Genomic DNA, 25,347 nt, shown 5'->3' on the forward strand with positions numbered 1-25,347 from the left:
TACCACTACTACTTAGGTACATAGGTACGTATACTACCACCGTCCCATGACTTCTGATTGGTTCCGGAATAACGGTGGATAAACTTCTTTAATCTTAGCTGCTGCACTGCGCACGTTAGCACCGTCTCAATGTTGCAAGTCCGCTAAGTAACCTAACCACTAACACCAACAAGAACTGCTCGAAGTGCTGTTGTCCGTCCTGAGAACGTCGAGCTTTTCACGCCATTGTTCGCCCTCCATTCGAGCGCGGACTCCAATATCCAGTCTGAAGCTCGACTATCAATAGTTACAGCCAACATCATTTCCTTCTTCTAATTTCGAACCTTCCATCATGGCTGACGAAGCCGACAAGCCAGCCGAAAACGCGGCCGAGGTTCGCGAGTCTATAGAGGCTAAACCCACCGGCAACGACAATGAAGATGACAACAAGGACCGCGTGCAGGATATCAACACTTCCAGAAACGATGCAGATGCAAGTGGTGCCAGCAGCAGTGCAGACGGCTCTCGCCCAGTCCTAGGGACCAATGTCAACGCGGACGGAGAGGCAGACGCGGAAGGCGACGCAGATGCCGATGGTGAACCGGAAGAAGAACGAACTCTAGGTCGACTCGACCACAATATGTTGACCGTAATTGAGAATACAGCGAACTACCTCTCTACATATAAAGAGGACGGGTGAGTTCTCAATTATCTATCAATTTTATTTTATTTTTTACTGTCGTAACGGCCGACTGCATAACTACATTTTTAGCTAACATCAATGCGACAGCGGCTACCAGGTTGCCCTACCCTTCCAGCGCATCCCCAATCGACGACACCTACCCGAATACCATGAAGTGATAAAAGAGCCTATCGCTTTCAGCACCATTCGCGTGAGTCTATCCACCTTCTTCCACGGACATTATATTATATCCTAATAATCTGGCAATAGACCAAGAAGCTCAAGAAGCAGTATACTGCTTTCTCTGAGTTCGTCAGGGATGTCGCTTTGATCTCCCACAATGCCATGGTTTATAACCGCCCGTCCTCCGAGGTATTCCAATGCGCTGTTCGTCTACGAGAGATATTTAAGGAGGAGCTTCAGAAGTTAGTCGACGACGGAACCATCAAGCCCGAGGAGGCCGTGCTTCCCGACTTAGGCGAGATCCCAGAAACGGAAGATTCTCCGCCTCCAGACCCGGAAGAGGAAGAAGAAGAGGACGAGGATGATGAAGACGACGACGAAGATGACGATTCCGATGATGATGGCGTCCGCCGACGAGGTAGACGAGGTGGTCGTCGCTCTTCGGCCTCGGGTCGGAAATCTGATATGAGAGATGATGATTCACACAAGAAGCGAGGCCGACCGCCTAAGGTTTTCACTCCGCTCGAGGCCCGCATCCATGCCTTGTTGAAGGGCCTTCGAAAGTTCAAGCATCCAAACGGAGAGCTGTTGATCGTTCCATTCGAGAGACTCCCAGACAAGCAGGCGACGCCAGACTACTTTGCTGCTATCAAGAATCCTATTGCCATGGATTTAATCAAGCGAAAGGCGAAGAGAAAGAAGTATCAGAATGTGGATCAAGCACTCAGAGACCTTGATTTGATGTTTGAGAATGCCAAGCAGTATAACGAAGAGGACAGCCAGCTCTACAATGACGCAGTTGAGTTGCAACGTCAAGCTCACATACTTGCTGCGCAAGAGAAGGCGAAGCCTGACAATGACTTCGAAGATGAAGACGGTAGACGACCACTTCCCGAGATTGTCCACAAGGGAGAGGTCTGGAGAGTTGGTAAGTTGTCTGTAGTTCCTCGGCGTGTCGCATAGAGGTACTGACTCTGCTTAGGCGACTGGGTTCACATCACCAACCCCAATGATTTGACAAAGCCTATCGTCGCGCAGATCTACCGGACTTGGGAAGACAAGTCGGGACAAAAGTGGGTGAATGCGTGTTGGTACTACCGTCCAGAGCAGACTGTCCATCGTTTTGAGAAGCATTTCTTGGAGAACGAGGTGGTCAAGACTGGTCAATACCGAGACCACCGTATCGACGAAGTTGTGGATCGATGCTTCGTCATGTTCGTAACTCGATATAACAAAGGCAGACCTCGAGGATTCCCCAAGGACAAAGAGGTGTATGTCTGCGAGGCTCGATACAACGAAGAGAAGCACAAGCTCAACAAGATCAAGACGTGGGCGAGCTGTGTGCCCGATGAGGTTCGCGAGAAGGACTACGAGATGGATTTGTTCGAGGTTCCTCGCAAACTGAGAAAGGTGCCTAGTCCCATCAAGCATCTGCTTCGAGATGATGCGAAGCCGACGGATGCTCTACCTAAGCCGACCTGGGGAGCTCCAAATGCACCCCCCCTCATTGGAGCCGTACATTGTCGGGAGAGGGAGCCGAATGTGAGTTCTCCCTGTTTCTTTCGTTTGATTGCCTGCCTGCCTAAGCCTCGTCACCTGCCACTTCGCATCTTCATCCCCTTCATACCTCCTGATAAGCACGGGATTAAAGAAAAAAAAAATAAGAATCAAAAGAAGGAAAGGGGAAAAAGAGAAGTGAATCTCATCTGCCCGCCCCTCTTCTATCTTTTCCTATCCCTTCTTCATTCTTATCGATTGCATTGTAAGATTTTCCCTTGCAAAAAGGGAAGGAAAAAAAAAAAAAAAAACCTTATACATGTTGTATTGGATGGATGTTAATCCTTTTCATCTTTCCCACTGTCTCACTGAAGCGCGTCACATAAGATTAATTTAATTTCTCATTCGTGCTGACACGAATTCTTTCTATAGGAATCTCCACCACCGGAGCCTACACCATCCCCTCCTCCTGCTCTCCCAATCATCGATCCAATCCGACGTCCTTCATTGATGCAGTCAGCTCGCCCCGTTGATAGTCAGGGCGACATTATGATGGGTAATACTCCCCATTTTTCAACTATCCCGGCAACGCCCACGCCCACACCTGGACATGCCGGCGCGTATGCATCGCCGCATCCCTTCGTGCCGCGTCCCAGCCCTACTCCGGTCCCTGTCCCACCGTATGGCAATCATGCTGGCGCCTCAGCCCATCACAACTTTCCGGTTCAAGGAGTTCAAGGCGCCCATCATGCCGCTCACGGTCACAGTACACCCCAAATGCCCCAAACTCCGCATTTCCAGGCTCATCAACCACATCAGCCTCCTGCTTACAACGGATTTCCGCCTCAATACAGCACTACACCGATCCCCATACCTCATCAGCCTCACCACGCCCCACCTCATCAAATGAATTCTCCCATGCCCAGCTACGACCCGTCGCATCGCCTTGCGCCGTCGCCTGCTCGTCCTGCCATGGCAGCCACCCCTGGCCCAAGTGGACATGCTCAAGCTAATGCCTATAACCCACCTCGCCCGGTTGAGGTGTACCATTTGGACGACGCCTTGAACGACAAGATTCCTGCCGAGGTTCGAGAACAGTTCCAGCGTGACGAGGCTGGACGAGTGCTCTTCTTCACTCAACCACCGTTAGACCGACCGCACCGCGGCCTTTCGGCTGAAAGCGCTACTCTCGGCCATAGCGTCCGTTATCTTGCCGACCGCGCGCGCGAAGTTGAGGATCGTCGGGCGAAGCGCAAGGCGAGAGATGAGCTGCGAAAGGAGGAAGAAATGAAACGTCAAGAGATGGAGAAGGCTGCTGCTGAGAAGGAGCGACTGCAAATGATCGACATTGCCAGCGACATGTTTGTAGGCTGGGTCAACGACATGAACAAGGGGAATGAGATGCTGAAGGCGGCATATGATGGCTGGAGCTGTCGTGATAAGGACATCGACGCCGTTGCCAAGACATCTGCGGCATAGGAAGCCGAAAAGAAGAAGCGCGAAGGGGATGAGAAGTAAGTCCCATAACTGCCGTGGACTCTAATATCGGATGAATTCTTTGCACGGCGTTTGTGGAGGGAACAATGGGTAGGCTGGCCTCGCAGGAGTTGCAAAGGATACCATTTTACTGGCCAAGTTGGGGTCCTCAGCCATGACGGGTACTTGTTTTTGCTGGGTCGGAAAAAAAACCCCGAGTGTAGGAGTTCTTGTAATGTATTCTACTGTGTGTAACATCACAATGATACCGGCTCTCGATGCGAAGATGAGCCAAAAAAATGAAAGGAATAAGTAATGACCATTTCTACAGATCGTAGCCCATGAAACTGCGTGATCTTCTCATCTTCAACTCTAGAAGTAGTACTATATGACCTCTTGGAACGACCAAGTTACCCTCGGTAGTCATACCCACAACCATACCAGCTTTTACACATATAATGCTACACATTAACAGCGTCAGTGATGAATTCACCTGGTGTTTAACACATAAAATTATATGCGATTAGGCCTACTGAGCACCACGGTCACTAGCGAAAACATCCTCTTCACTACATAGTATTCTTTAACCGGGTCTATATTGCTACGTACCAAGTCGAGATGCAAGTTCCTTTGTCGGCCCAGTTGTGCCAGATCCCACGTAAGAATCAAGCTCGATTCGGGTAGGTCGCAAGGGCAAGATAGTGTGCTGCCATGCGACTAAGCCACCGAATCATCCGCTCTCCACCCTCTAGTAATTCACCACGATGGAGATCAAAATGGCCAAACATTGTTTCGGTAGTGATCCGAGCTCGGCATAATAAGTGGTATCGTGGTGAATTTTACCATTTTCCCTTTCTCCCAGTTATCATTCCCTGCAGCTAGTCCTGCGGGAAGCTCTTCATAGATCAAACGCAATTCTTTCTTGTCTCAGAACAGACAGGCTCGCAACCCAAAGCATCGCGCGTCAAGGCGCCTAAGAGAAGTGGCGGCGGATGATTGCCTGTCCTTCCTGTGAAAAGTGCTGCTGCAACAGTAGGGTTGGGTCAACATTCGCCGACTGAAGCAGAATCTGAATCGCTCGGGCAACACGTGCGCCAAGTTGGCCATGGAGCATTTCAGCCTCGAGAGCTTGTCCGACGTAGACAAATACTTTATCTACCTGGCTAGTTACCGCAGGGTTTTGTCTATATGCAAGATTAGCAATTTGGATTTTGCTATACACCGCGCAGACGAGGGGCATAGGAAGTTATCCTCTCATGTGGCACGGAAACAAGTATCAGACTTACTGTTCAATCAATTCCACGAGGTATCCGTAAGCGTATGGCGCCGCCTCTTCGTCATTGGTTACTGGCAGGGTATTGATCCTATATGGTGAACTGATTAGTGCTGGTACTTGGTGTGGGACTGTTTCAAAACACGCACCATTGTGTCGCGATAGCTTGCGGATCTTGTAGGCTTTGTTTATTAAAATGAAGGATCTTGGCGATAGCTGCGCAAGCGTTTTCTATCCGTACGTTAGCGATACTAGAACGTGCTTTGAGTTTGACGATGCGACTGACCAGTAGCGTAAACGGCCTCTTCACCCCGAGCGTCCGGTATTTGTGTCGCCTGGAACAAATAAGGTATAGAGGTCGCCAGGAACTGAGACCAAGGGGCTCCGCCACGATGTGCGGCAACACCAATGCCGTACCTATCAGAAATGTCAGCGTTTGCACTCATTTTGGTTGTATGGTATCACCTACGCGGCAGCCTGCCGAATAGCAGCTGAAGGATCCTTGCAACCTTCTAAAAGAGCAGTACTTATAGCTTGGGCATAGCGGACACTCTGTGGCCCACAATATTCAAGGACATCATCCATGATGCACAATCCCCACTGGCGCTGGGTCGGATCTGTTGAAGCGAGGAAGCTTTGGTATGTTCCCATGAGACGTTCCCACGGCTGAAGGAAGACGTCGCCGTGATTCTTAAAGATGGAATGGAAAGCTTTGTTCATGTCGGAGAGCAGGGTTTGGTCATCCTCGATCGCAAGCAGTAGCTCCTCAGCTTCATCCTCGGCGTCTTCAGCGGCTGCCCCTTCCTTGTCCTCCTCGCGGCGCGCAACGCGGTCCTTATAGTCTTCAATAGCTGAATGGACACCATCTATGAACTTTCCCATATGCTGCTGGGTAAGGCAGTTTTTTCCGACTACCTCGACAGACTCGTAGAAGCATTGGTACATCTCGGCCAAAGCGTCGATGGCGGGCTCTGCGGTTAAAACTTCCAGTAACTTGTCTACAGTTCCAGCCCACAGGCCTCGGAGCTCGTTGGACTCCGGCCCGTAAGCTTTCTTATACGAGCTGAGGAGCTGCGGGACAAGTTTCGCGGAAATAAATCTAACCGGGTCGTGGAAGAAGAATGCTAGACCCGGGAGAGCAATCTTCTCCATGGTATCAGCAACATACGGGGCGAAATGGCCTTCCAGGGTTTGCGCGTAAACGACGAGTAGCTCGATCGCCATATGCTTGTCGTCCATCGTGCTAGTTCTGATGCCAATCATCTTGCCCTTCAAGGGAACTAGTTCCCACCCGTCCTCTTGCTGGAACTGTTCGATCTCATCGTCCGTGTCGAGCAATTGTATGTCAGCCTTAGCGCTAGCCAATTCCACCAGCGGAGGCATGACATTTGGCAAGAAACGCAAAAATTCGGAACCCATGACTCTGCACATTCGGCCCCAGCAGTGCATGAGATACTGCGACTGCGGGTCATCGGCGTCGGTAATGTTGTTTTGGATGTGGGCGAGGAGATCGACCAAAGTCATCGCATCATTTCCAAGACGTTCCTTGCCAACCGCCAATGCTATCAGAGTAGCACATTCCATAGCCTTTGCGCGGAGTAATCGGTACTCCTTTTCGGTCTCTTGCCGTAGGACATTAACGAGCAAAGGCATGAGCGTGTCGTAATACTTGGAAAAGGCAGCCTCAGCCGCATCAGCAATAGTAGCGATGGTGGACAGGGCTTGTTCCTGGACGTAGCGCTTCTCATTTTGAAGTAGTTGGAAGAGGTGAGACAGGAGGTCGTCGAGGTAGGGTTCGAGAATGCTCTTCTCCGCCTCCTCGCAGAAATTAACCAGGGCCGCGGCGGCGTGTGCCTTAACACGACCCTCGGGCGAGTCGAGTACAGGGATAATGGTCTTCAGAACGGTATCATAGTACTCCTTCTGCATCGTAGGCGCAAAATCCGTACTCATTTGGCCGAGAGCTTGGCATCCGGCCCAGCGCACCCGCGGATGGGGATCCTTCAGAGCGGGAACAACAAGTTCAAGGACCTGACTGAGCTCCTTGACCATGAGATCACGGCAGCCTTCAGAGATGGCCGAGATGGCCATGAGTGCCGCATGCCGATCTTTCCACGCCATAGAAGTCATCATTCTAGGAAGCCAGTGAAATGTGGGGGCGAGAATAGTCTCGCCGCCAAGTTTGTTAGCCAATCGGTCCATACATTGTTCTCCGGCGACATGGTTAAGGTCGCTCTCTTCCTGATCAAAGTCGTCGGATGATAACCATTCGGCGGCATCGTCATCGTCTTCTCCTATATCCGTCATCAGGCTGAGGCACTGGGTAATCATGTCGTTCGTGTACGAAGGATCCTTGCGGCACATCGATGGCGCATAGTCAGCGAATGTAGCCATCAGCTCGAGCGCATTCTGACGACAGAGGTCGTTCAACTCTTTGTCCTGGATGACGCCGACGCTGAACATGACCAGATTATGGAATAAAGGCCTAAACATCTTGGGCGATGTCTCCGCCAATTCTATTAGCGCCACGAGGGCCTTGCTGAGATCCTCGGAATCATGCGAATCCTTGATAGGAGGTAGGATGTTAAGGACGTCGGGAAGTAGCGAGAAATACTTCGGCAGCGCCTTTTTAGGGAGACTTCGGAAGAAGGAAGCGAAGGCCTCCATGGCAGCTAATCGAACAGCCACCGAATCATCCTTGAAGCCTCTGTTGAAAGCCTCAAGAACGGCAGACTCGTGCTGCTTTTCAATGATTCCGGGTGTCGTCGCAAACACACGATAAGCCGTCTCTCTCTGGCCTACATCCGGTGCTACGCTCAGGTTGAACAGAACAGCTAGAATCTCGGGCCATTGCTGATCTAGGATGTCGTTAGCAGGCACTTTCGTAGGCATGTATACCCTGCTGCAATAGCGCCTCTTGGTTATTCGTCCCGAAGGCATAGTGGATGGTATTGTAGATGTAACAAAACGTGATCGAGGGCATGGGTGGGAAGAAAAAGAGAAAGGTGACGAGGCGGTGAACTAACTTGTTTCTGAATACTGTCTTGCAACGTCGGCGACAGCATCGCTTATCTTATTCCTAACGAGGCGATCCCTCTCGTTGGCTAGGGTCTCAAGGAGTTTCTGGCGGATGATGGATGCCTGCGCATGGGGTAAGGAGACAAATATCTCGGTGCTCTCTCCCTTTTCGTTTTTGCGCGACTTGGAGGCTATTCGACGAAATATAACGGCGGCGAATGAACGAAGCTACACGAGAGGTAGGCGAACTGATCAGTGCCTGTAGGTTCCAAACAATGGGCGGATAACTACAAAGAAAAGGTTATGCGTACTGATGTCTCGTTTGGAGCAGCTATCTGCTCGGCTAAGCCCATCAACAGGACATCAGGTCGAGTAGCGGTCCAGTTACTTTGCAAATGACCCTCGGCCTGAGATCGTATGGAATTGTCTGGAGATTGCAGGGCTTGCAGAAGCTGTGTCAGCTCTGCGTGCGTCTCGGCCGGAAGTACCGACATGGTTGCTAGTAGCTGAACTCGATTACGGAGGCGGAGGCGGATGCGGACGCGGACGGGCGTAAATTGTCGAGGGGGGGAGAACAGGAGAAATGGTATTCTAGTATCGGCTGGTAGAGAACAAATTTGACAAGGATTCAAAAGTTGTGTCTCTACTTCGTGATGTTGTGCCCCGCAGGGCTAAGGCGCGCGGTGGCCGGCTGTGGATTGTGCGAATTAACGAGTAGGGAAAGACGATCAAATGTTGATATCAACGCAGTAATTTCGAAATATTAAATTCCTGCGTCTTCCGTTTTATGCTCGAAATTCTAGTTCGATTAAACTCTTGCGAAAAGATCCTAGAATAAATCCAAATTGCCACACATTAAAAGAGCACTCGGTCTGTGTGGTGATGGCGGTGGTAGTAGCGGTTATAATTGTTGTTGTTGCACTATGTTGTTGTTATTTTTTTTTTTTCTTTGGCATCAATCAGACGTAGCGAGGGGTCGCGAAAGAGGGGAGATTTCTCTATCTTTTTTTTTCTTTTCTCTTTAGCAAGAAATCCCACCAATTTCATAAAATTCCCGACTAACTACTCTATTTAGTCGCATAAATGCATTCAAGTTGGCCTGTGCGTACATGTTTTATTAAGCCAGCAACGTTCCCAGGTGCATTGTCACTAACTATAAAGAGAAGCTTATAATTGCCGGCTTCGGTATGGCTTACCCGACTAAGTCTAGTAGACCAGGCACGCTCTTACGCATGTGAAGTGTATCTATCGATAGAGGATGGGTAGGTACAAACCTACCTACGTACATACGCGGTATGTACGTAGCAGTAGGCATTGATAAGATCAGGCTGCTTCGATGCTCCAAGCCTTTTGATCCAATTGATTGACAGGTCTTGCGACAAGAGGTGATTCGCATAGATTTCTGTCTGGCATATCTACAGCTCGCGGCCAGTTGATTGGCCGCAGAGTTTTGCGTCTCGAACACGCCCTACCTCTTCACGCTGCCACGTATTACACCCGTGTAAATGCTCTTAATCCCTATTTGCTAAACACGAGCTACCACAGTAACTTTATACCCAAGTCAAGGCCAGTCATCAGCTTATGGTTTCAATGTTTTGGGCAATTATGTATAATGAATAGATCTATGGACGTGGGGAGGATCAATCATCTTATCCTCCTATATTAAGTCAAATGCTATCTTCGGTAGGTAGAGATTTACCACTTATCTCGTCTCTATTTGCTTTTCGAGAGTTGCATTATTGATGGGGCACTATGTACACCATGCGATCGAAAATATAAGCAGAACTCCCCTTCCACTTCAATTATCTTGATCATCCAAGATTTTTTTTCTTTTTTTTTTTTCTTTTTCCTATTTCATGCTAAGTTTGAACCATCAACGATTTCCTGAAACATCGAAGTACATAGGTATAACAAGTAGTATGCAGGTACAAAATACACATCCAAGATCGGAAGACAGATTAGGTATCGATATTACTTCCGGTACCTATAAATAAGAATGATCCATTAAAGTTAACTCGGACTACGGGATCGACACAACGACAGGTGGGTGACGACGGTGTGGGAAGGTGAAGGAGGGGTTACGGCGGTCCGGGGAGGGGCGGTCGCATTGTCGACAATCGGGAATGTTTTACTAGTCGTACAGTCGTAGGTAATACTTCGCGCAATAGCGCCCGTCTCTCACCGGTGTATACCTACATAGGTACATACATACATACATCCCTACCTACATACCTACATCCATGATACCTACATTCCAATGTTACATTCGTCCCTCAACACCAATTACACCGATTGAAGGATCGACCTTTTCTTTGCGCCGTCACCGACACAACCAGCATAACAAAATCAGTAACACCATGATATTAGCTGTTCCAAGAAGCTTCTCTTCTGTAAACCCCATGAAAAGCCACATAAGTTCCTAAACCAGGCAAGGCTAAACTAGTTTCTCAGGCTCCAGCTATAGCTTCAAAGCTGGAAGTCATCCCGACTCTTCCCAACTTCACGACAAAGCGAAGAGCGATACTTGCTACAAAGATCTGTCTACTTGCCTACTTTGCCTACTTACTCTGGAATCTTGTCACGTACCAGGCTCTCCCTTCACCATGGATCCTAACGCCTTCTATTCCCGAGGAGGCAGAGATTCGAAGGAAACGAGCATCTCACCGCCGCCCCCTCAACGAACAGGGTCTGCTTCGAGCTTGCACAAGCCTGGCCATGTCATTTCTCATAGCCATCGTTCAAGCTTCGCCGAGAACTTGAGGGGGCTGCCACCCTCGCCGCGAAATCAAAGACATCCATCCTTTACTCAAGCAGCCATTCAGGAACTACTCAATCATCCGCCAGCCCCGAGACAGCACAACCCTCGTTTCGCCGGCAGGGATTGGCGCGATATCGCAATCGGAGAGCTTGTGTCGAAAGATGAAGTCTCCTGGGTCGAAATGGATACTAGCGTGGAAGATGCGACGATGGTACTCACTACTTATTCCTATCTAATAACTCCTCTCTAACCGTGTCCCTAGGCGCTACTTAAGAATACCTCGAGCAACGTTGTCATCGTTAGAGAAAACGCCGCTAGCTCCGTTCCGGTCTCGACCTTCGATTATAATGACCTGAACGCATACATCCTAGTCGTAGTCGGTTTGGCGCATCCAAGTGAGGACTTGGTCGAATTGTACGATACAGTGGCGACGAAGGCCCAAGCCCGGGTTAGTATCCCTCTTCGCGAAGTCCAGCCAATATTCCGGAAAGAGTCGCTCGTTACCTTAGAAGGGGACGAAGATCTAGCCAAAGCGATTGAGGTTTTCGGTAGCGGCGTACACCGAGCGCTCGTCACCAATCATGACGGGGAAGTTGTTGGTATCCTAAGCCAGTTGAAACTTATCGAATTCTTCTGGAATGAAGGGGTTAATTTCCGTGTCATCGATGATCTCTACCCCAAGCTCTTGCGCGATGTTGGCGTTGGATCGCAACAGATAATAGCTATTAAGTATGCGCGCCACTAGTCTGCCGATTCTACAGCGTTCACGTTTTTCCTTTGCTAACAACCACGCAGTGCGGACAGCCCTTTGACAGAAGCCCTCAATCTTATGAACCAAGAAGGCCTATCAAGCGTAGCTGTCGTCGACAATGGCTTAAATGTCGTTGGTAACATTTCTAGCGCGGATGTCAAACACCTTACTAACGCTGCGAGCTTCCCGCTATTGCAGAATTCATGTATGCATTTCATATCGGTCATCTTGACTGAACAGGGTGTTGAGAAAGGCAAGGATTCGTTCCCTGTCTTCCATGTCAATCCCTACTCGACGCTGGCGCACACGGTGGCCAAACTCGTGGCTACTCATTCACATAGAATGTGGATAGTGGAATCAGCTTCTCCATCACCTTCCGCACCCGGGACCCCTTCGCTAGGGCCCACCGTCTTCGTCCCGACTCCTTCTTCTTCGCAGACATCTCTTACCGGTAGTCACTTCCCTTCCGTCCCCCCGGCTTCCACTTTACCTGGGTCTCATTTGTCGGGCCGCCTGATCGGTGTTGTTACCTTGACGGATATTCTTAATCTGTTTGCGAGGTCCACCGGACTGAACCCATCAGATCCGAGCGAGCAACGAGCAAGAAGGCGGAGGAGCTCTAGCAGTTCTGTTCGCCCGTCTATCGAGTCTACGCGTGCTAGCCTAGATATTCGACGTTAAAAGATGCCAGGCTGTCGAGTAGTGCATGGCAAGAATCGGGGGGAAAGAGAACCTAAATGTTGTTTAGGGGTTGGCAGGGTTACAATACACAGCAGTATGGTGTCACCGTGATCCTATTCTTATCTCAGGGCTCTTTCTTATTTCCACATCAGCAGTAGAGAGGGGGTTTTGGTGATGTTCTTTTTACGTCCCATCTATTCCAAAGCGCAATGACGTTTACGAGATACGCCGTTGGGAGTCCGTGGCGTTACTTCCGGGTTTCTCTTTACAAGGATCATAGTCGGAGTTAGACATATTCAAATATTACCAATGCGTGCTTGTCCCTCTCGTTTCTTTCGGCAGTGATACCTGGCTAGGTGATATCAAACTTTTGATGGTGATATTATGTTTACATTCTGCACGACGTATGTAACGTAAGATTTAAATGTTTAATACAATGAACAATAGCATAAGAATAGCTTATTATGTATGCATAATAATAGTGACTATACCGTACGTATCTGGCAGTTGCCTGTGTGGAATAGGTACCAAGCTTTAACAGACTTCGCATAACATATTAGCTTATGTAAGTGATTAAGGAGCGAAGACATTCAACCAGGTACCTACTAGTGTACATTTATCCAAGTCATGTGATATGTAACAAGCCTCGGCACTAAATTAATTAAACCATATAGAGTGCCGTAAATCGCAAATTTTCAACAAATTACCGCTAGACTGGACGGTAGGGCACGATGTCGGAGTGGTTAACGAGTGAGACTTGAATCGCCGAGAATTATTTCATTCTTGTGCAGTGTGATCTCATGCCTTCGGGCGCGCAGGTTCGAATCCTGCTCGTGTCGTTCTTTTTAGCTTGGGTCCTTTTCCTTTTCATTCCTCAATGACGACTCAGGAACTGAGCTGGTTCAGTCGTCTAATGAACTATTTCACGAGTTCGATATTTTCAAGGCTGTAACATCGTTGTTTCTCTTAGCTCCTTTTTTATAGCTCTCCACAGCAGTCTCTAATAGATATGACTATTTTCGACAGGCCATATATTTCTTCTCCCGGACAATCAAGCCGATCCCATCTCCCGCAAGAAGAAAATTAATTTCAATCAACACGTTCCCTAGAATGTTCATTTCTCACTCCTTCTCCGAACCGGTGGATTTTTGTGACCCGAGTATTCTCTCCTTGTCTGCGGCCGAGAATAAAGCGGTGCCCTGCTGTAGGGATTTGATGAGCATGCCTACCGCGTCGCCTTTGAAGTCGTCGGCGCTGCGAATCTTGTCTAGATCCTCTGCGAATTCCTTTGTGCTTTGCTGGAGGTAATAGGAGGTGAACTCCCGAGACGTACTGTCTTTGTTTGACATCTCTCGTTGACTTTTCTACAAATTCTTGGAAATGTGCCGATTGTTACTCGAGATATTGTCTGCTCGATCGAAATGAAGGTAAATGTAGTTTGTAGCTTTAGGTAAGTGTGTAAGCTGTTGTTGTTAGTGGGTGGAAAAGTTTTGGGAGGTTATTACAAGATTGCCAGTCTTGCGGCTTGCCAATCTGTAACCCCACATACCGTTGAAGCTACCAAGTATTATTATTAACTTCTACAAACATATCTGCCAGTTTATGTCGTCGTCATAATTTTAACGAATAACTACCTGCATCTGGGAAATGCAGCAGGCATTTGAAATATTCATTCATTTTATGTAATCAATTCACATGCAATCCCCAAGACGATGTTTTCCAGGAGCAGTTCAAACTTCAAGGGTTCCCCGCCTTGCTTGTGTTTCAGGGGACATAGGGACATGGAACAACCTAGCCATCCCCATTACGTCAACAGCACCTGGACATCTTTCTTCTCTTCATGTAATTCTCTAAACCCTCCCTACTAACGAACAACTGCAATAATATCAAGATGGCGCCGCACGAAGGCTTGGTCCACCTAAAGGAATACGACTGGAGGGACAGCAATGTCGAAAATATAGGATCAGAACTTGATCACAAGGTCAAATACAATTCAGCGTCTACAGAACCTGCATGGCAGGAAGTCGGACATGCCGCCGGTCTTCACGTTTGGCGAATCGAGGATTTTGAGGTAGTCCCGTGGCCAAAAGATCGGTACGGCGACTTTCACGAGGGAGACAGTTACATCGTCTTGCACTCGTACAAAGTAGGAAGCAAGGATGGTGAGCAGAAGCTTGCTCACGACATCTTCTTTTGGCTCGGAAGCAAGACATCGCAAGACGAAGCGGGCACGGCCGCTTATAAAACGGTCGAGCTCGACGAATTCTTACATGGCGTCGCAACGCAGCATCGAGAGCTCCAGAAGGAGCCTTCCGACGATTTTGTCGCTCTGTTCTCTCGCATCCGAATCCTTTCTGGTGGTGCTCGCTCTGGCTTCACGCACGTCGAAACCGAGGAGGAACCGAAGGATACTCTGATGCTGCTTAGGATCTTCAAGCATCCGTCTGCTAAGCGGGCAGACTCCGTTATGGTCTACGAAGTTGAACCTACCTGGCAGAGTCTCGACGAGAACGACGTCTTCGTATTGGAGCGTAAGGATAAGATCTGGGTCTGGCAGGGCAAGAATTGTAGCCCGATGGAGAAAGCAAAGGCTGCCCAAGTTGTTCACGACATGACCATTGCGAAGCACATCGATGTCGAAGTGCTGTCACAAGAAGAAGCGAGGTCTCGAACTGTTGTTGCTATGCTAGGGGGTGAAGACGTTGGGGAATCGCTTAAAGCCCCTCGGCCGATTATCTCGTCTAGCGGTCACACTGTCGGTCGTCGCCCTCGCAGACTTTTCCGCTTGTCGGATGCCTCCGGCCAGTTGAGGTTCGACATAGTCAAAGAAGGCACCGATATTAACGAGGCAGATCTAGATAGCAATGATGTTTTCCTTCTTGACACGGGCGATACTGTTTGGGTCTGGCAAGGTTCAAGAGCAAGCAAGACAGAAAAGGCCATGTGGATTAAGGTGGCCGAATCATACATTCGGCGACTTGGAGAGGACGATGACAAAGCATATCTAAGCCCAATATCCAAGGTAGTCGAGGGCAACGAAAGTCCGGCATTTATCAAGGCTCTTGAGGCGTGATGGAGGCTTTTTCTTTACTGCCACTACTACCACCCCTTTTTCGTCTTGCTGGACTCGACACAAGCGCCGAATTATTTCGTACTAAAAAATCCAGTCTTGTATAGGCGCAACATTGATTTTTAAATCGTGAAGCTAATGAGCTTGAATAACTTGGACTTGAAACTATTTCATTAGTAATATCTCGTAGATGCAATTAAAAGGATTAAGCACGGTAATATTGCAGTAATATGGCAAATGGGGCGGCGGCCTCAATTTTGACGCGACGCTAGCAGGCGCCCCCCTGTTCCTGGACCCTAGCGCCCTAGGCCGTGTGATCCGTGTGGAAAGTAAACTTTAGCTGGGGGCTGCCTGGTTACATGCTGCATAGGAGAAAAAGGATTTGGACCCTTTTTGACTTGATTTGGATCTCGTTGCCGAATTTCCCCTAGACTTCCCCTACAATGCCATCTTACATTCGAATTATTCACAATTAGCACTCCCCTACTAAACTTCACCTTACGCCATCACTACACTCCGTGGTGAAACATCAATGTCTCTCGCTTGATCATCCGACGATTAAATTCGAAGATGGACCTTCACGAGGCTCAGGCGTACTTGCAGTCTTCGCTGCACGAGATATCTCACGCCTTTCAGAAAGTCCCCGGAAGTGCCGTCTTAATACGATACATCCAGTCCAGCTATCAGAATGACCCAATCCGATCCGCTATAGAACTTGTTCTTGTTATATTCTTCGTTCGATACATCCTCTCGCCGTCTTATCCTACCCACGGTCCCAATTACGTGAAGCTTCGCGAAGATGAGATCGATGAGCTCGTTAAGGAGTGGGAGCCCGAACCGCTCGTCGCTCCGCAGACCCCTTTTGAGGAAGCCGAATCCGAGAGACAGCCCATGATTGTCGGGTAAGCATCAGCGCAGCAAAAACAAAAGTAGAGGGCGATTACTAATAGCACGAGTATAGACCGACTGGTCCGAAGGTAAAGCTATCTAACGGCAAGACCGTTGTAAATTTAGCCTCCTACAACTTCTATAATCTAAACGCGAGTGAATCGATTAAGGAAAAAGCTATCCAGACGCTGCGCACATATGGAGTTGGTCCCTGCGGTCCGCCGCAGTTCTACGGTACTCAGGACGTTCACATGGCTACCGAGCATGACATCGCCGTCTTCCTTGGAACCCAGAACAGCATTGTTTATTCTCACGCTTTCTCAACTATCTCGAGCGTTATTCCAACTTTCTGCAAGCGAGGGGATGTCATTGTGGCCGATAAGATGGTCAACTACTCTATTCGCAAAGGACTGGAAGCTTCCCGGAGCATCATTAAATGGTACGAACATAATGACATGGAAGACCTGGAGCAAGTTATGAAGAAGGTGGTCGAGGAACAAGCAAAGAAGAAGATTCTGACCAGGCGATTCATCGTGACGGAAGGTCTATTTGAGATGGTCGGAGATTGCTCTAACCTTCCTAAGCTCGTAAGCTCTCCTCACCTGGTTCGAACTCTGTTGGGCTGTTTAGCTAATGAAGAATGCATTTTTAGGTGGAGCTGAAGGAAAAATACAAGTTCCGCATTGCTCTTGATGAGACTTGGTCTTTCGGCGTGCTCGGCCACAACGGACGAGGGCTTACCGAGGCACAGAATGTAGACTCGGAGGCCGTAGATATGATTATCGGGTCCTTGGCGGGTCCTCTCTGCGCAGCGGGCGGATTCTGTGCCGGTTCGAAGGACGTTGTAAGACACCAACGTATCAATGCCGCATCCTACACCTACTCTGCCGCTTTACCTGCTATGGCGGCCGTCACAGCCAGCGAGACTCTGAATGTTCTACAGTGCAACCCTGATATTCTGCTCCAATGCCGGGAAAACATCCGAGCCATGAGGGCGCAACTCGACCCCCGAAGCGACTGGGTGCAATGCACGAGCGACCCCGAAAACCCGGTCATGTTACTCGTGTTTAAGCCCGAGGTGGTCTCGTCGAGACGGTTAAGCAACGAAGACCAGGAGCGACTGTTCCTCGACATCGCGGACGAAGTAAGTTTCTAGAGATTACCCCCGCCATGATCTATCTACTCACAGAGATGTAGGCGCTTGCCAACGGAGTGCTAGTCACACGGTTAAAGAGCGTGATGTTGAATGGGAGCATCGGAACCAATGACATAAATATCAAGCCTGCGCTCAAGGTTTGTATCACGTCGGGTTTGTCGAAGAAGGAGATCGAGAAGGCCGGAGTGACGATTCGGCACGCCATCACAAAAATAATGACTCGGAAGCCAAGCCGGCAGTCGACCCTAGCTGCTTAGTAACCATTCGGCTTCTCGTGATCTCGCCTGCTACTCTACGTCGTCTTACGAAATGGTACGAGAGGAAGATGCTCGATATTGACGCAGAGGCCAAATATTATGTTACGACCCGAGTATGGCTCGACGATAATGCGGACGGGTGTTGGGACGAGCCGTATGAGATGGGTTTGGTCATGAATGTATACAGGACGAGAAAAGGAGGCAAGCTGCGATAGATATCAGATTATAGACTTGGATACTAATTGCTAATTCTTACAAATCACATGCCAGCTTCCTAATAATAAGTTTGCCTTGTTGGATACGAGGAAGGGTCAGGCTGTCCCGAAGTACCAGGTAGGTACGCCTATAAGGTGATATGTACTTTCCTTCAGTCATTGAAGGAAGTGAGACATCCATATCTTAGAGTTCTACTAGTGTACCTATTTTAATCCGAAGGTATTATTTGCTAGCGTTCTTGCCGTTAAGTTCCTGTTTTTTACAGGGCTTAGATGAAATTGAGGCGGTTTTATCTTCTATATCCAACGTTTTCCCTCATCATACTATCCCAAATATTTCACCCTTCTTCACCTTCCTTCACCTCACCTCTATTATTCTCATCGTTCATTTTTTACGTGTAGAACACGCACCTGTATTAAATCACACTCTTTTATACTCTTACACCCTTACAATCTTTTACACTCGACTACCTGCTCAGGGTCGTCTAGTTTACCTTTCGTTGACTCTTCTCGTTGCCGTCTGAATATTCCAACAAGGTAGTGTCAATAATCGATATCTATTGATATCGAGAACAAAGATAGTAAGTACTACACCTAGCTATGTCCTCGATTTCCACTTACCCTACCTACTATGCACTATGGTGTGCCCTCCCTTATTTTTGATCTTTGACATTTCCTCTCCCTTGCAACGCCAGCATTCCTTCACCACAATATTTTGCTCCCCTTCGAGGGAATGCGCGTCTTACCGTGTTTATTGTTTCTCCCTCCTTTGATCTCGATGCCGGGGCAACTTCCGCCACAATAATTGCAGCATTGTTAGCACCTTTTCTTGTATTGAAGTTGGACCCTCGAGTCTAGAACTTCAACATAACTCCTTGATATACCCTTTTACCTACGAACACCAGTTCAAATTCCACTCCTTTGTCCCTTTTTGTTTCTCACCTTCTTCACGCTCTCAGTCACTCGTTCGTTAATTCGTTCGTTCGTTCGTTCATTCTCGCACATAGTTGCCTCACTAACAATTTAGGTCGTTCGTTATTTGTTTCATACATTTCCACCGCGTTCCGCGATTTCCTGATTCTTAACGTATCCTTCGTCATATTGACGCATCGATACCATGAAGTCTATCACGATTTCTCTTACGTTTCTTTCCCTTCTCCACCTGACGGCTGGACAGCCTCGTAAGTCACTATTCTATATATCTTTGTTTTAACTTACTTAAATTAATCTAATAACAGGACATCAACATGCCCACCACCACAAGGCGAACAGGGACATTACTCCAAAAGGGGGTAAAATCACCATTACAGGTACTACGTACAGTACAACTACTGAGATCCCCGAAGTCGTGGTCTATGTAGACCAAAACAACAAACCAATTCATACCACCACTGAGACGGTTGTCTACGTTCCAGCATCAGTAGAGACGCACAAGACACTGGCTCCATCCACGTCGACAGTTATTGCCCCCCCTGTGCCTACTAAGGCTGTATCATCGGGGGCATCTACTCCCCCAGCGCCGTCTACATCAGCTTCACCCACTTCAAAGCATGTGTCAACTTTTGAACCCGTCCCATCTCCTAGATCGTCACGAGCCAGTCCAGCACCATCAGTATCCTCCGTGCCATCTTCTATGCCATCTCCTCCGCCGTCCCCTCCTGTTTCTGGCGGAGGCACCCTTCATGGTGTCACTTATTCTCCTTACAAGGGCAGTGGAGGCTGCAAGTCTGCAAGCGAGGTTGACGCGGATTTCGCGCTCATAGCCAAAGACTACGGCGTAATGCGTCTGTATGGCGTTGACTGCAATCAGGTGGCAACAGCATATGCTGCTGCCAAGAAACACGGAAACAAGCTCTTCCTGGGCATCTATGACATCAACTCTGTAGAACAATCAGTCTCTACTATGGCTGCCGGCGTTAATCACGATTGGAGTATCGTTGACACCGTCTCGGTCGGCAATGAACTAGTCAATAACGGCGGAGCAACTGTAGGCCAGTCGCTTAGCGCATTGAGTCAGGCGCGATCTGCGTTAAGGGCCGCCGGATACCAAGGCCCTGTCGTCGTCGTGGATACATTCGTTGCCATGCTGTCTCACCCCGAACTCTGCGACCAGTCGGACTATTGTGCTGTCAACGTCCACCCTTTCTTCGACCCCAATACGGGCCCAAACCAAGCAGGATCGTTTATTACTTCTACCGTCAGTAAGATTCGCAGCAAGCTATCCGACTCGAGCAAGCGCATTGTGGTTACGGAGACGGGATGGCCCTGGCAAGGAGAAGCGAACGGCGCGGCCGTACCCGGCATAGGCCAACAGTCGACCGCGCTATCGTCTATCAAGAACGCGTTTACTAACAACGCGAATGACTTGATACTCTTCACAGCCTTCAACGACATGTGGAAGAAGCCCGATGCAGGAACGTTCATGGCTGAGCAGTTCTGGGGCATGGGAGGACGGTATTCGCCTAGCGACGAGTAGGACGGCGATGGTGATTAACGGACAGATGGTCTCCAAGTGAGACCCACTTACGAATTAATGAGGTCAGGAATATGCATGGAAACAGTTGGCTGAGTGGATGGCGATGATGATGATGACGACAGGGACCAGTTAGCTAGAGGAAGCCCCAGACTGGAGATGTGTACGATTTGACTGGCATTGCTCCCATTCTCTGTGAAACAGTTTTGACGCTATACTTCCCTCTAGTTTCCAGCCACGGAGCTCGCTAGCTCCATAGACTTGTGTTTTATTTAACGTAAACGGATGCAATCAAGCCATAAAATCCAGATAAAACTTGAGAATCTCGAAGTCACTGACTAGACAGACCTCTAGGTAAGCATATGTGGCAATGTACGGGGTTTTTGAACGTCCTACGTCCATTGAAAGTGGGTTGCATGACATATCATATAGAGTATGTCTAGAGGCCTAGACATTTACTATATGTTATAATATCATAAGGAATAACGCCTATATCATTTGTCATCCACTGCTCTGTTTTGTTTCTTGGATCATCCTCTTCGTCTCTATACAGGTAATCAATGGCTTATAATTATATATTTATTAGCTGTACCACGACCAGAAGCCGAGTCAGGATACTCCCCAACCCCTTTTCTCACATTTATCAAGGGCGCTACCTCTGTCCTGGACTTGGAAGCTCTTCGCCCTCTAACGAAACGGATTCCAATTAATCAATGCAGTTCCCGTAGCAATTAGCAACATGAGACGACTGCACGCCAAACGAGCCTGGATCATATAAAGCAGTTCCAGCTTCCTCGCATCGGTCAAGTTTACCACAGCAGGACACAAACCAAAATTGCTACCAAGAACCCGACAGTAACACCGGTTTCGCTTCCACTACATCTCCATCTCAAGCTCCCGGCACCACTAGTAGTCCCAGGTTGCGCCGAGGAAGTACCGGTCGCGCTCTCGTTGTCCATCGTCATCGTCGCCGTCGCAACCGCGTCGCTACTAGCAGTGGACTCCGGCGCGCCGGAGCCGTAGTACGTGAATGTCAGGCCACTCGCGGTGCTCGTGAGCGGGGGCGCGGCGAGCGTGAGGGCGCCCCAGCGGACGGAAGCGCCTGGAGAGCAACGGGACGAGGTTAGTCAGCGGATACGCACGACATATATCTACAGTACTGCTCTGGGCAATGTGCCGAGAAAAGGAGAATCCTGGCACTCTTGGTTCTGGCTAGACTAAAGTGTTTCGCTAGCCGTTACTTACGCGATGGGCTTCTCGATGGATGAGGAGAGGGGAGAGGGGGCTCACCTGTCAGCGTGAAAGGCGCGACGGAGGTCGAGCTAGGCCCGGATAGGGGGCCAAGAGTAATCGAGCCGAGGGAAGTGGAGCCGCTGCAGGTGGCGGCGGTGGTGTCGGATAGGAGACAGGCTTGGGTTATGGAGCTGCTGGGATGTTTAGCTGTATGTTCGAAAGAGGAGGGAGAGTGAGAGAGATATGCTCGTGTAGAGGGGGTAGGAGTGGATGATGAGATAGGAAGGAGAAAAGTGCGTTATGACGATGAAATAGAACGAGACTCGCATTGTAGAATCGATTGTCCGTTCGTAGTGGTACGTTGAAGGCCCTTCGGCGAACGTGAACGGGAGCAAGGTGCCGCCGCCGATATTGCAACTGTGGCTCTGGTCCGGAGCGCAGAAGATGGTGTAAGTAGTTTCAGCGTCGTTCTACCCGACGTCACCTCAGATGCAGGAGTTAGTTGCGATGGTGTGAGCGAGCGGGTGAGTGAGCGAATGGGCTTAGTGTCCGTAAAAGGAGACATATGTACGTACGCGAGAGAGTATGCTGCCTCGTAGCGCGGCCCAGTCTGTCGGTCCGTAGGACGGTAAAAACACGGAGACTATGGTAGGTGTCGGGTCTTGGGCCCCGACGGGTCCCGTAAGGATCGAGAGGAAGAGCAGCAGCGATAGCGTTAGCCATATGCGGGAATGATTGGCTGCTAGAACAGCTGCCATAATGGTCTTGGCTATACGCAGCAAGGGTCCCGTTTCTTCGAGTGAGCTGTACTCGTGGAGGGATGGGCTAGTGAACGGTAGTGAATAGTGAATCTATCTTATGAAGTAATAGACCAAACAGACCAGATAACTAACTATTCCTTCTCGGGAATCCAGGGGGCATGTCGGCCTATACGTGGATCTATGCGTCTACGTACATGATTTAGTACGCTATGAGGCTCGAATCACGCAACCCCTTGCGATCGTTCACGATAAGCTATCAGCGGAATCGACGTCACATTTTGGCGTGACGTGAACCGGCTTTTGCCTATAAGTGACGTCGGCAATGGGGTTGGTGGAAACCTCATGCAAACGTGGTTACATCCCCTTACGGATTGGGATATGCCGACGCTTTAAGCTTAATGCCCCTGTTGTTATAGCTTGATAACAACACCAGAGGCTCAAACGTCCGTAAAGAGGAAAGATTCACGGCTGAGCGATTAAAAACAGCGAAACCGCCAAGATGTGATGATGCAGTTGGTATTGATGAACTATCCAAATGCTCATGGGGTGCTTGCCCATCTATGTAGGTATGTTTTTGTGTATCTCTAATACAACTGGAGAGATCTATACTCAGTCTCTATCCAACGTGTTTCAGACCAAGTCTCTGCTCGCCCGAGGGTATATCGACAAACCCGAAGAAATAAATAACGAAAGAACAATTACTAAGATCTTCCTACTACGCACCAATGTTTCCCAATGTGTAAAGAGTCAACTTCGACTCCTAATACAATGCCGTACCAACTCGAGGTACTCATGCCAGTAAACAAATAAAAAATAAAAGAGATCAAAAAAAAAAAAGATTAAAAGAAACCTCATTGTCGTGCCTTATGACGACTTCAAGACCGCGCATATATCATAGCAGTTGTCGTAAGCCCAACCCCTAAGAAAGTTGAGCGTAACCAACGTAACCGATATAAAAAATGACGATCATTAATCCATCACATCTTTGTCTCTCGCAATCGTACCGCCACGTAAAAACCCCCTTAATCAGTAGAAGGCGGCGTCGACATGAAGACCTCGGCTTTCTCGAGCGTGTCAACCGTAGCCTCCTCGTCCGAGAAACCGTATTCGCGAGCCTTCTCCCGGACTTCGGCATCGGTAAGACGGGGCAGCTCCTGAGCGGCCTTAACGTAGCTTATCTTCTCGGAGTGGCCCTTTGCGAAGATGACGTCGATTTCTTCCAGAGTACGGCCCGCGGTTTCGGGATAGAGGAAGTAGATGACGGGGAAGAACATGGCATTAAGGATAGCGAAAAACAGGTACGTTCCCCAGCCGCTCTTCCCGGTGTTGGCCAGTAGCACGGGCGTGATCATGACGATGAAGAAGTTCCACAGCCAGTTGGACACGGTCGAAGTAGCGTTGGCCTTGGCTCGCGTCTTGAGCGGGTTGATCTCGGCCGGGTACAGCCACGGTAGCGGCAGCCAGGTCGCGCCGAAGAAGGCGATGTAAGTCTGTTGTTACAATGTTAGCCCCTATTCTCACGAACGAAAAGGGGGTTTGGTATATGTAGAACTTACGAAAAGACCAACAGCAGCACCTTTGGCCGCCTCCTCAGTTCCGGGAATCAAAGCACCGAAAGTAAGAACCATAGACAAGCACTGTCCAACGGTGCCGATGAGGTACAGCTTTCTGCGCCCGATCCGCTCAACGGCAAACCACGAGGTCGTAGCGAAGATGGAATACACAACCATGTTCACGCCTCCCAACAGCAGAGCCAAGTTGTGCGAGGTGCCGATCGAAGTCTGGAATAGAATGGGGAAGTAGTAGATAACGGCGTTGCAACCACTCAGCTGCTGCATCGTCTGAGACGAGGCACCCAGCAACAGACGGCGGAAGTGCTGCGTAGGGCCGTTGGTAAACAGGTCCGACATGGACGTCACACCGCCCTTGTGACCAGACGCGCGGATAGCGTCAACGATAACAGCCTGCTGGGTCTGGACGGTGGGATCGTCGCGGCGCGTTCCGTTAAGAGCTGCCAGTACCGTAGACGCCTCCTCGTTGCGGTCCTTGCTCAATAGCCAACGAGGAGATTCGGGCAGCTGAGTCATGAGACCGAGGACGACGAGAGCAAAGACGCACTGGAAAGCGATCGGGAAACGCCAGACGAAAGCGTGCGGGCCGTACGTGCACCCATAGTCGATCCAGTACGCGATCAAAGTTCCGATAGCAACGTTGCCGCCTTCGATGCAGATGAGTTTACCGCGATTGTGTGAATGACTGCATCTGTCGACGGGGAAAAAGGAAGTCGAGTGTTAGTGAAATTCATAATAGGGATAGATAGAGGCTTGGATAGAATAATTACTTACTCTGCTTGATAAGTTGGCACCGTCGACGTATTGATACCGTTTCCTATTCCCGTTATACAACGTCCTATGATAAACTGCGCTGTCGGACCTCCACCTGCACCGGTCGGCTGAGAACAGATCTGGATGATGACACCGATAATCATGATAGTAGCACCAAGGAAGATAGACCGGCGGCGACCGAGATGGTCGCCGAAAGAGAGGATAAAGCTGGCTCCGAGGAAGCAGCCTACGGCGTATATAGAGACTACGAAGCCTTCATACGTGCTGTCACCGTCGACCTCGGGGAAATCTGAAACGAAGGCCGGGGCGGAGATGATGCCGGACATAACACCTTGATCGTAGCCGAACAACAAGAAGTCCGTCGTCGCTACCGCCGTGATCAGATGCTGCAACTTCTTTCCGGACGTGCCCCAATACGTGGGCGCGCCATTGGCGTCGTCTGTGTGCCCCATATTGTCGTAGTCCAGCCGTCTAAGTCGCGCTCAGGAGAATTTTCAACCGGATATGGGCAGTATGGGGAAGGCCTGCTGAAGGGGGAGAAAAGGACGGGGTAGATAGGAAGGGGGAAGAATAAAGATTGCGGGAGAGATGGAGAGGTAGGGAAATAGACTAGAAGGAGGTCCAGGCTCGTTTGGGGGAATAAGGGGTCCA

At 49.4% G+C, this 25,347-nt stretch overlaps 9 protein-coding genes and 1 non-coding gene across 10 annotated transcripts; 6 read left to right on the top strand and 4 right to left on the bottom strand.

Annotated features, from left to right (window-relative positions):
* Window positions 1-151: 151 nt before the first annotated feature.
* Window positions 152-4,145, top strand: F4807DRAFT_433260 (uncharacterized protein). Its single transcript, XM_047998659.1, has 5 exons — window positions 152-675; window positions 770-872; window positions 932-1,772; window positions 1,827-2,386; window positions 2,774-4,145. The coding sequence occupies exons 1-5, from the start codon at window positions 332-334 to the stop codon at window positions 3,818-3,820; spliced, it is 2,895 nt and encodes a 964-aa protein (XP_047852280.1). The 5' UTR covers window positions 152-331; the 3' UTR covers window positions 3,821-4,145.
* On the bottom strand, window positions 4,135-9,066 carry F4807DRAFT_433263 (ARM repeat-containing protein). Its single transcript, XM_047998660.1, has 7 exons — window positions 8,420-9,066; window positions 8,117-8,336; window positions 5,560-7,948; window positions 5,377-5,507; window positions 5,240-5,321; window positions 5,104-5,181; window positions 4,135-5,001 (listed from the first exon to the last, which is right to left on the bottom strand). The coding sequence occupies exons 1-7, from the start codon at window positions 8,600-8,602 to the stop codon at window positions 4,791-4,793; spliced, it is 3,294 nt and encodes a 1,097-aa protein (XP_047852281.1). The 5' UTR covers window positions 8,603-9,066; the 3' UTR covers window positions 4,135-4,790.
* Window positions 9,067-10,333: 1,267 nt separating this feature from the next.
* F4807DRAFT_166308 (uncharacterized protein) lies at window positions 10,334-12,750 on the top strand. Its single transcript, XM_047993395.1, has 4 exons — window positions 10,334-10,498; window positions 10,560-11,077; window positions 11,129-11,595; window positions 11,662-12,750. Exons 2-4 carry the CDS (start codon window positions 10,712-10,714, stop codon window positions 12,296-12,298), a joined length of 1,470 nt encoding a protein of 489 aa, XP_047852282.1. The 5' UTR covers window positions 10,334-10,498; window positions 10,560-10,711; the 3' UTR covers window positions 12,299-12,750.
* A 58-nt stretch (window positions 12,751-12,808) lies between these two features.
* F4807DRAFT_433270 (ribosome-assembly protein 3-domain-containing protein) lies at window positions 12,809-13,846 on the bottom strand. The gene is made up of 2 exons (XM_047998661.1): window positions 12,905-13,846; window positions 12,809-12,840 (listed from the first exon to the last, which is right to left on the bottom strand). The coding sequence occupies exon 1, from the start codon at window positions 13,645-13,647 to the stop codon at window positions 13,420-13,422; it is 228 nt and encodes a 75-aa protein (XP_047852283.1). The 5' UTR covers window positions 13,648-13,846; the 3' UTR covers window positions 12,809-12,840; window positions 12,905-13,419.
* F4807DRAFT_t99 lies at window positions 13,024-13,137 on the top strand. The gene has a single exon. It is a non-coding gene; the product is annotated as a tRNA-Ser (tRNA).
* A 72-nt stretch (window positions 13,847-13,918) lies between the features above and the next one.
* On the top strand, window positions 13,919-15,583 carry F4807DRAFT_166313 (putative actin-binding protein Fragmin). Its single transcript, XM_047993396.1, has one exon. The coding sequence runs from the start codon at window positions 14,190-14,192 to the stop codon at window positions 15,369-15,371; it is 1,182 nt and encodes a 393-aa protein (XP_047852284.1). The 5' UTR covers window positions 13,919-14,189; the 3' UTR covers window positions 15,372-15,583.
* A 7-nt stretch (window positions 15,584-15,590) lies between these two features.
* On the top strand, window positions 15,591-18,002 carry F4807DRAFT_433274 (aminotransferase class I and II). The gene is made up of 4 exons (XM_047998662.1): window positions 15,591-16,270; window positions 16,330-16,843; window positions 16,909-17,400; window positions 17,454-18,002. The coding sequence occupies exons 1-4, from the start codon at window positions 15,939-15,941 to the stop codon at window positions 17,667-17,669; spliced, it is 1,554 nt and encodes a 517-aa protein (XP_047852285.1). The 5' UTR covers window positions 15,591-15,938; the 3' UTR covers window positions 17,670-18,002.
* Window positions 18,003-19,001: 999 nt separating this feature from the next.
* Window positions 19,002-20,360, top strand: F4807DRAFT_462210 (glycoside hydrolase family 17 protein; the record flags this gene model as incomplete). Its single annotated transcript, XM_048001793.1, has 2 exons — window positions 19,002-19,065; window positions 19,123-20,360. 2 exons carry the CDS (start codon window positions 19,002-19,004, stop codon window positions 20,358-20,360), a joined length of 1,302 nt encoding a protein of 433 aa, XP_047852286.1.
* Window positions 20,361-20,771: 411 nt separating this feature from the next.
* Window positions 20,772-22,617, bottom strand: F4807DRAFT_166390 (uncharacterized protein). Its single transcript, XM_047993400.1, has 4 exons — window positions 22,166-22,617; window positions 21,918-22,060; window positions 21,648-21,781; window positions 20,772-21,459 (listed from the first exon to the last, which is right to left on the bottom strand). The coding sequence occupies exons 1-4, from the start codon at window positions 22,346-22,348 to the stop codon at window positions 21,167-21,169; spliced, it is 753 nt and encodes a 250-aa protein (XP_047852287.1). The 5' UTR covers window positions 22,349-22,617; the 3' UTR covers window positions 20,772-21,166.
* A 642-nt stretch (window positions 22,618-23,259) lies between these two features.
* Window positions 23,260-25,282, bottom strand: F4807DRAFT_166339 (general substrate transporter). Its single transcript, XM_047993398.1, has 3 exons — window positions 24,697-25,282; window positions 23,908-24,613; window positions 23,260-23,841 (listed from the first exon to the last, which is right to left on the bottom strand). The coding sequence occupies exons 1-3, from the start codon at window positions 25,146-25,148 to the stop codon at window positions 23,374-23,376; spliced, it is 1,626 nt and encodes a 541-aa protein (XP_047852288.1). The 5' UTR covers window positions 25,149-25,282; the 3' UTR covers window positions 23,260-23,373.
* Window positions 25,283-25,347: the final 65 nt, after the last annotated feature.

Source organism: Annulohypoxylon truncatum, assembly GCF_022578515.1.
Source record: "Annulohypoxylon truncatum strain CBS 140777 unplaced genomic scaffold F4807scaffold_25, whole genome shotgun sequence".
Taxonomy (NCBI): domain Eukaryota; kingdom Fungi; phylum Ascomycota; class Sordariomycetes; order Xylariales; family Hypoxylaceae; genus Annulohypoxylon; species Annulohypoxylon truncatum.

What these genes read in the sequence shown, in the direction of transcription:
- F4807DRAFT_433260 (XM_047998659.1), top strand. Translation starts at nt 332, where the DNA reads ATGGCTGACGAAGCCGACAAGCCAGCCGAAAACGCGGCCGAGGTTCGC. An exon ending in TCTACATATAAAGAGGACGG is followed by an intron (nt 676 to 769) that starts GTGAGTTCTCAA and finishes TCAATGCGACAG; the next exon opens with CGGCTACCAGGTTGCCCTAC. An exon ending in GTCGGGAGAGGGAGCCGAAT is followed by an intron (nt 2,387 to 2,773) that starts GTGAGTTCTCCC and finishes TTCTTTCTATAG; the next exon opens with GAATCTCCACCACCGGAGCC.
- F4807DRAFT_433263 (XM_047998660.1), bottom strand. Translation starts at nt 8,602, where the DNA reads ATGTCGGTACTTCCGGCCGAGACGCACGCAGAGCTGACACAGCTTCTG. An exon ending in AGAGGCCGTTTACGCTACTG is followed by an intron (nt 5,322 to 5,376) that starts GTCAGTCGCATC and finishes ACGTACGGATAG; the next exon opens with AAAACGCTTGCGCAGCTATC. An exon ending in CTCGTGGAATTGATTGAACA is followed by an intron (nt 5,002 to 5,103) that starts GTAAGTCTGATA and finishes TCTTGCATATAG; the next exon opens with ACAAAACCCTGCGGTAACTA.
- F4807DRAFT_166308 (XM_047993395.1), top strand. Translation starts at nt 10,712, where the DNA reads ATGGATCCTAACGCCTTCTATTCCCGAGGAGGCAGAGATTCGAAGGAA. An exon ending in GCGTGGAAGATGCGACGATG is followed by an intron (nt 11,078 to 11,128) that starts GTACTCACTACT and finishes CCGTGTCCCTAG; the next exon opens with GCGCTACTTAAGAATACCTC. An exon ending in CAACAGATAATAGCTATTAA is followed by an intron (nt 11,596 to 11,661) that starts GTATGCGCGCCA and finishes ACAACCACGCAG; the next exon opens with TGCGGACAGCCCTTTGACAG.
- F4807DRAFT_433270 (XM_047998661.1), bottom strand. Translation starts at nt 13,647, where the DNA reads ATGTCAAACAAAGACAGTACGTCTCGGGAGTTCACCTCCTATTACCTC.
- F4807DRAFT_166313 (XM_047993396.1), top strand. Translation starts at nt 14,190, where the DNA reads ATGGCGCCGCACGAAGGCTTGGTCCACCTAAAGGAATACGACTGGAGG.
- F4807DRAFT_433274 (XM_047998662.1), top strand. Translation starts at nt 15,939, where the DNA reads ATGGACCTTCACGAGGCTCAGGCGTACTTGCAGTCTTCGCTGCACGAG. An exon ending in AGACAGCCCATGATTGTCGG is followed by an intron (nt 16,271 to 16,329) that starts GTAAGCATCAGC and finishes GCACGAGTATAG; the next exon opens with ACCGACTGGTCCGAAGGTAA. An exon ending in TCCTCGACATCGCGGACGAA is followed by an intron (nt 17,401 to 17,453) that starts GTAAGTTTCTAG and finishes ACAGAGATGTAG; the next exon opens with GCGCTTGCCAACGGAGTGCT.
- F4807DRAFT_166390 (XM_047993400.1), bottom strand. Translation starts at nt 22,348, where the DNA reads ATGGCAGCTGTTCTAGCAGCCAATCATTCCCGCATATGGCTAACGCTA. An exon ending in GAGGCAGCATACTCTCTCGC is followed by an intron (nt 22,061 to 22,165) that starts GTACGTACATAT and finishes GACGTCGGGTAG; the next exon opens with AACGACGCTGAAACTACTTA. An exon ending in CGGACAATCGATTCTACAAT is followed by an intron (nt 21,782 to 21,917) that starts GCGAGTCTCGTT and finishes ACATCCCAGCAG; the next exon opens with CTCCATAACCCAAGCCTGTC.
- F4807DRAFT_166339 (XM_047993398.1), bottom strand. Translation starts at nt 25,148, where the DNA reads ATGGGGCACACAGACGACGCCAATGGCGCGCCCACGTATTGGGGCACG. An exon ending in GTGCCAACTTATCAAGCAGA is followed by an intron (nt 24,614 to 24,696) that starts GTAAGTAATTAT and finishes CCCCGTCGACAG; the next exon opens with ATGCAGTCATTCACACAATC. An exon ending in GTGCTGCTGTTGGTCTTTTC is followed by an intron (nt 23,842 to 23,907) that starts GTAAGTTCTACA and finishes TTGTAACAACAG; the next exon opens with ACTTACATCGCCTTCTTCGG.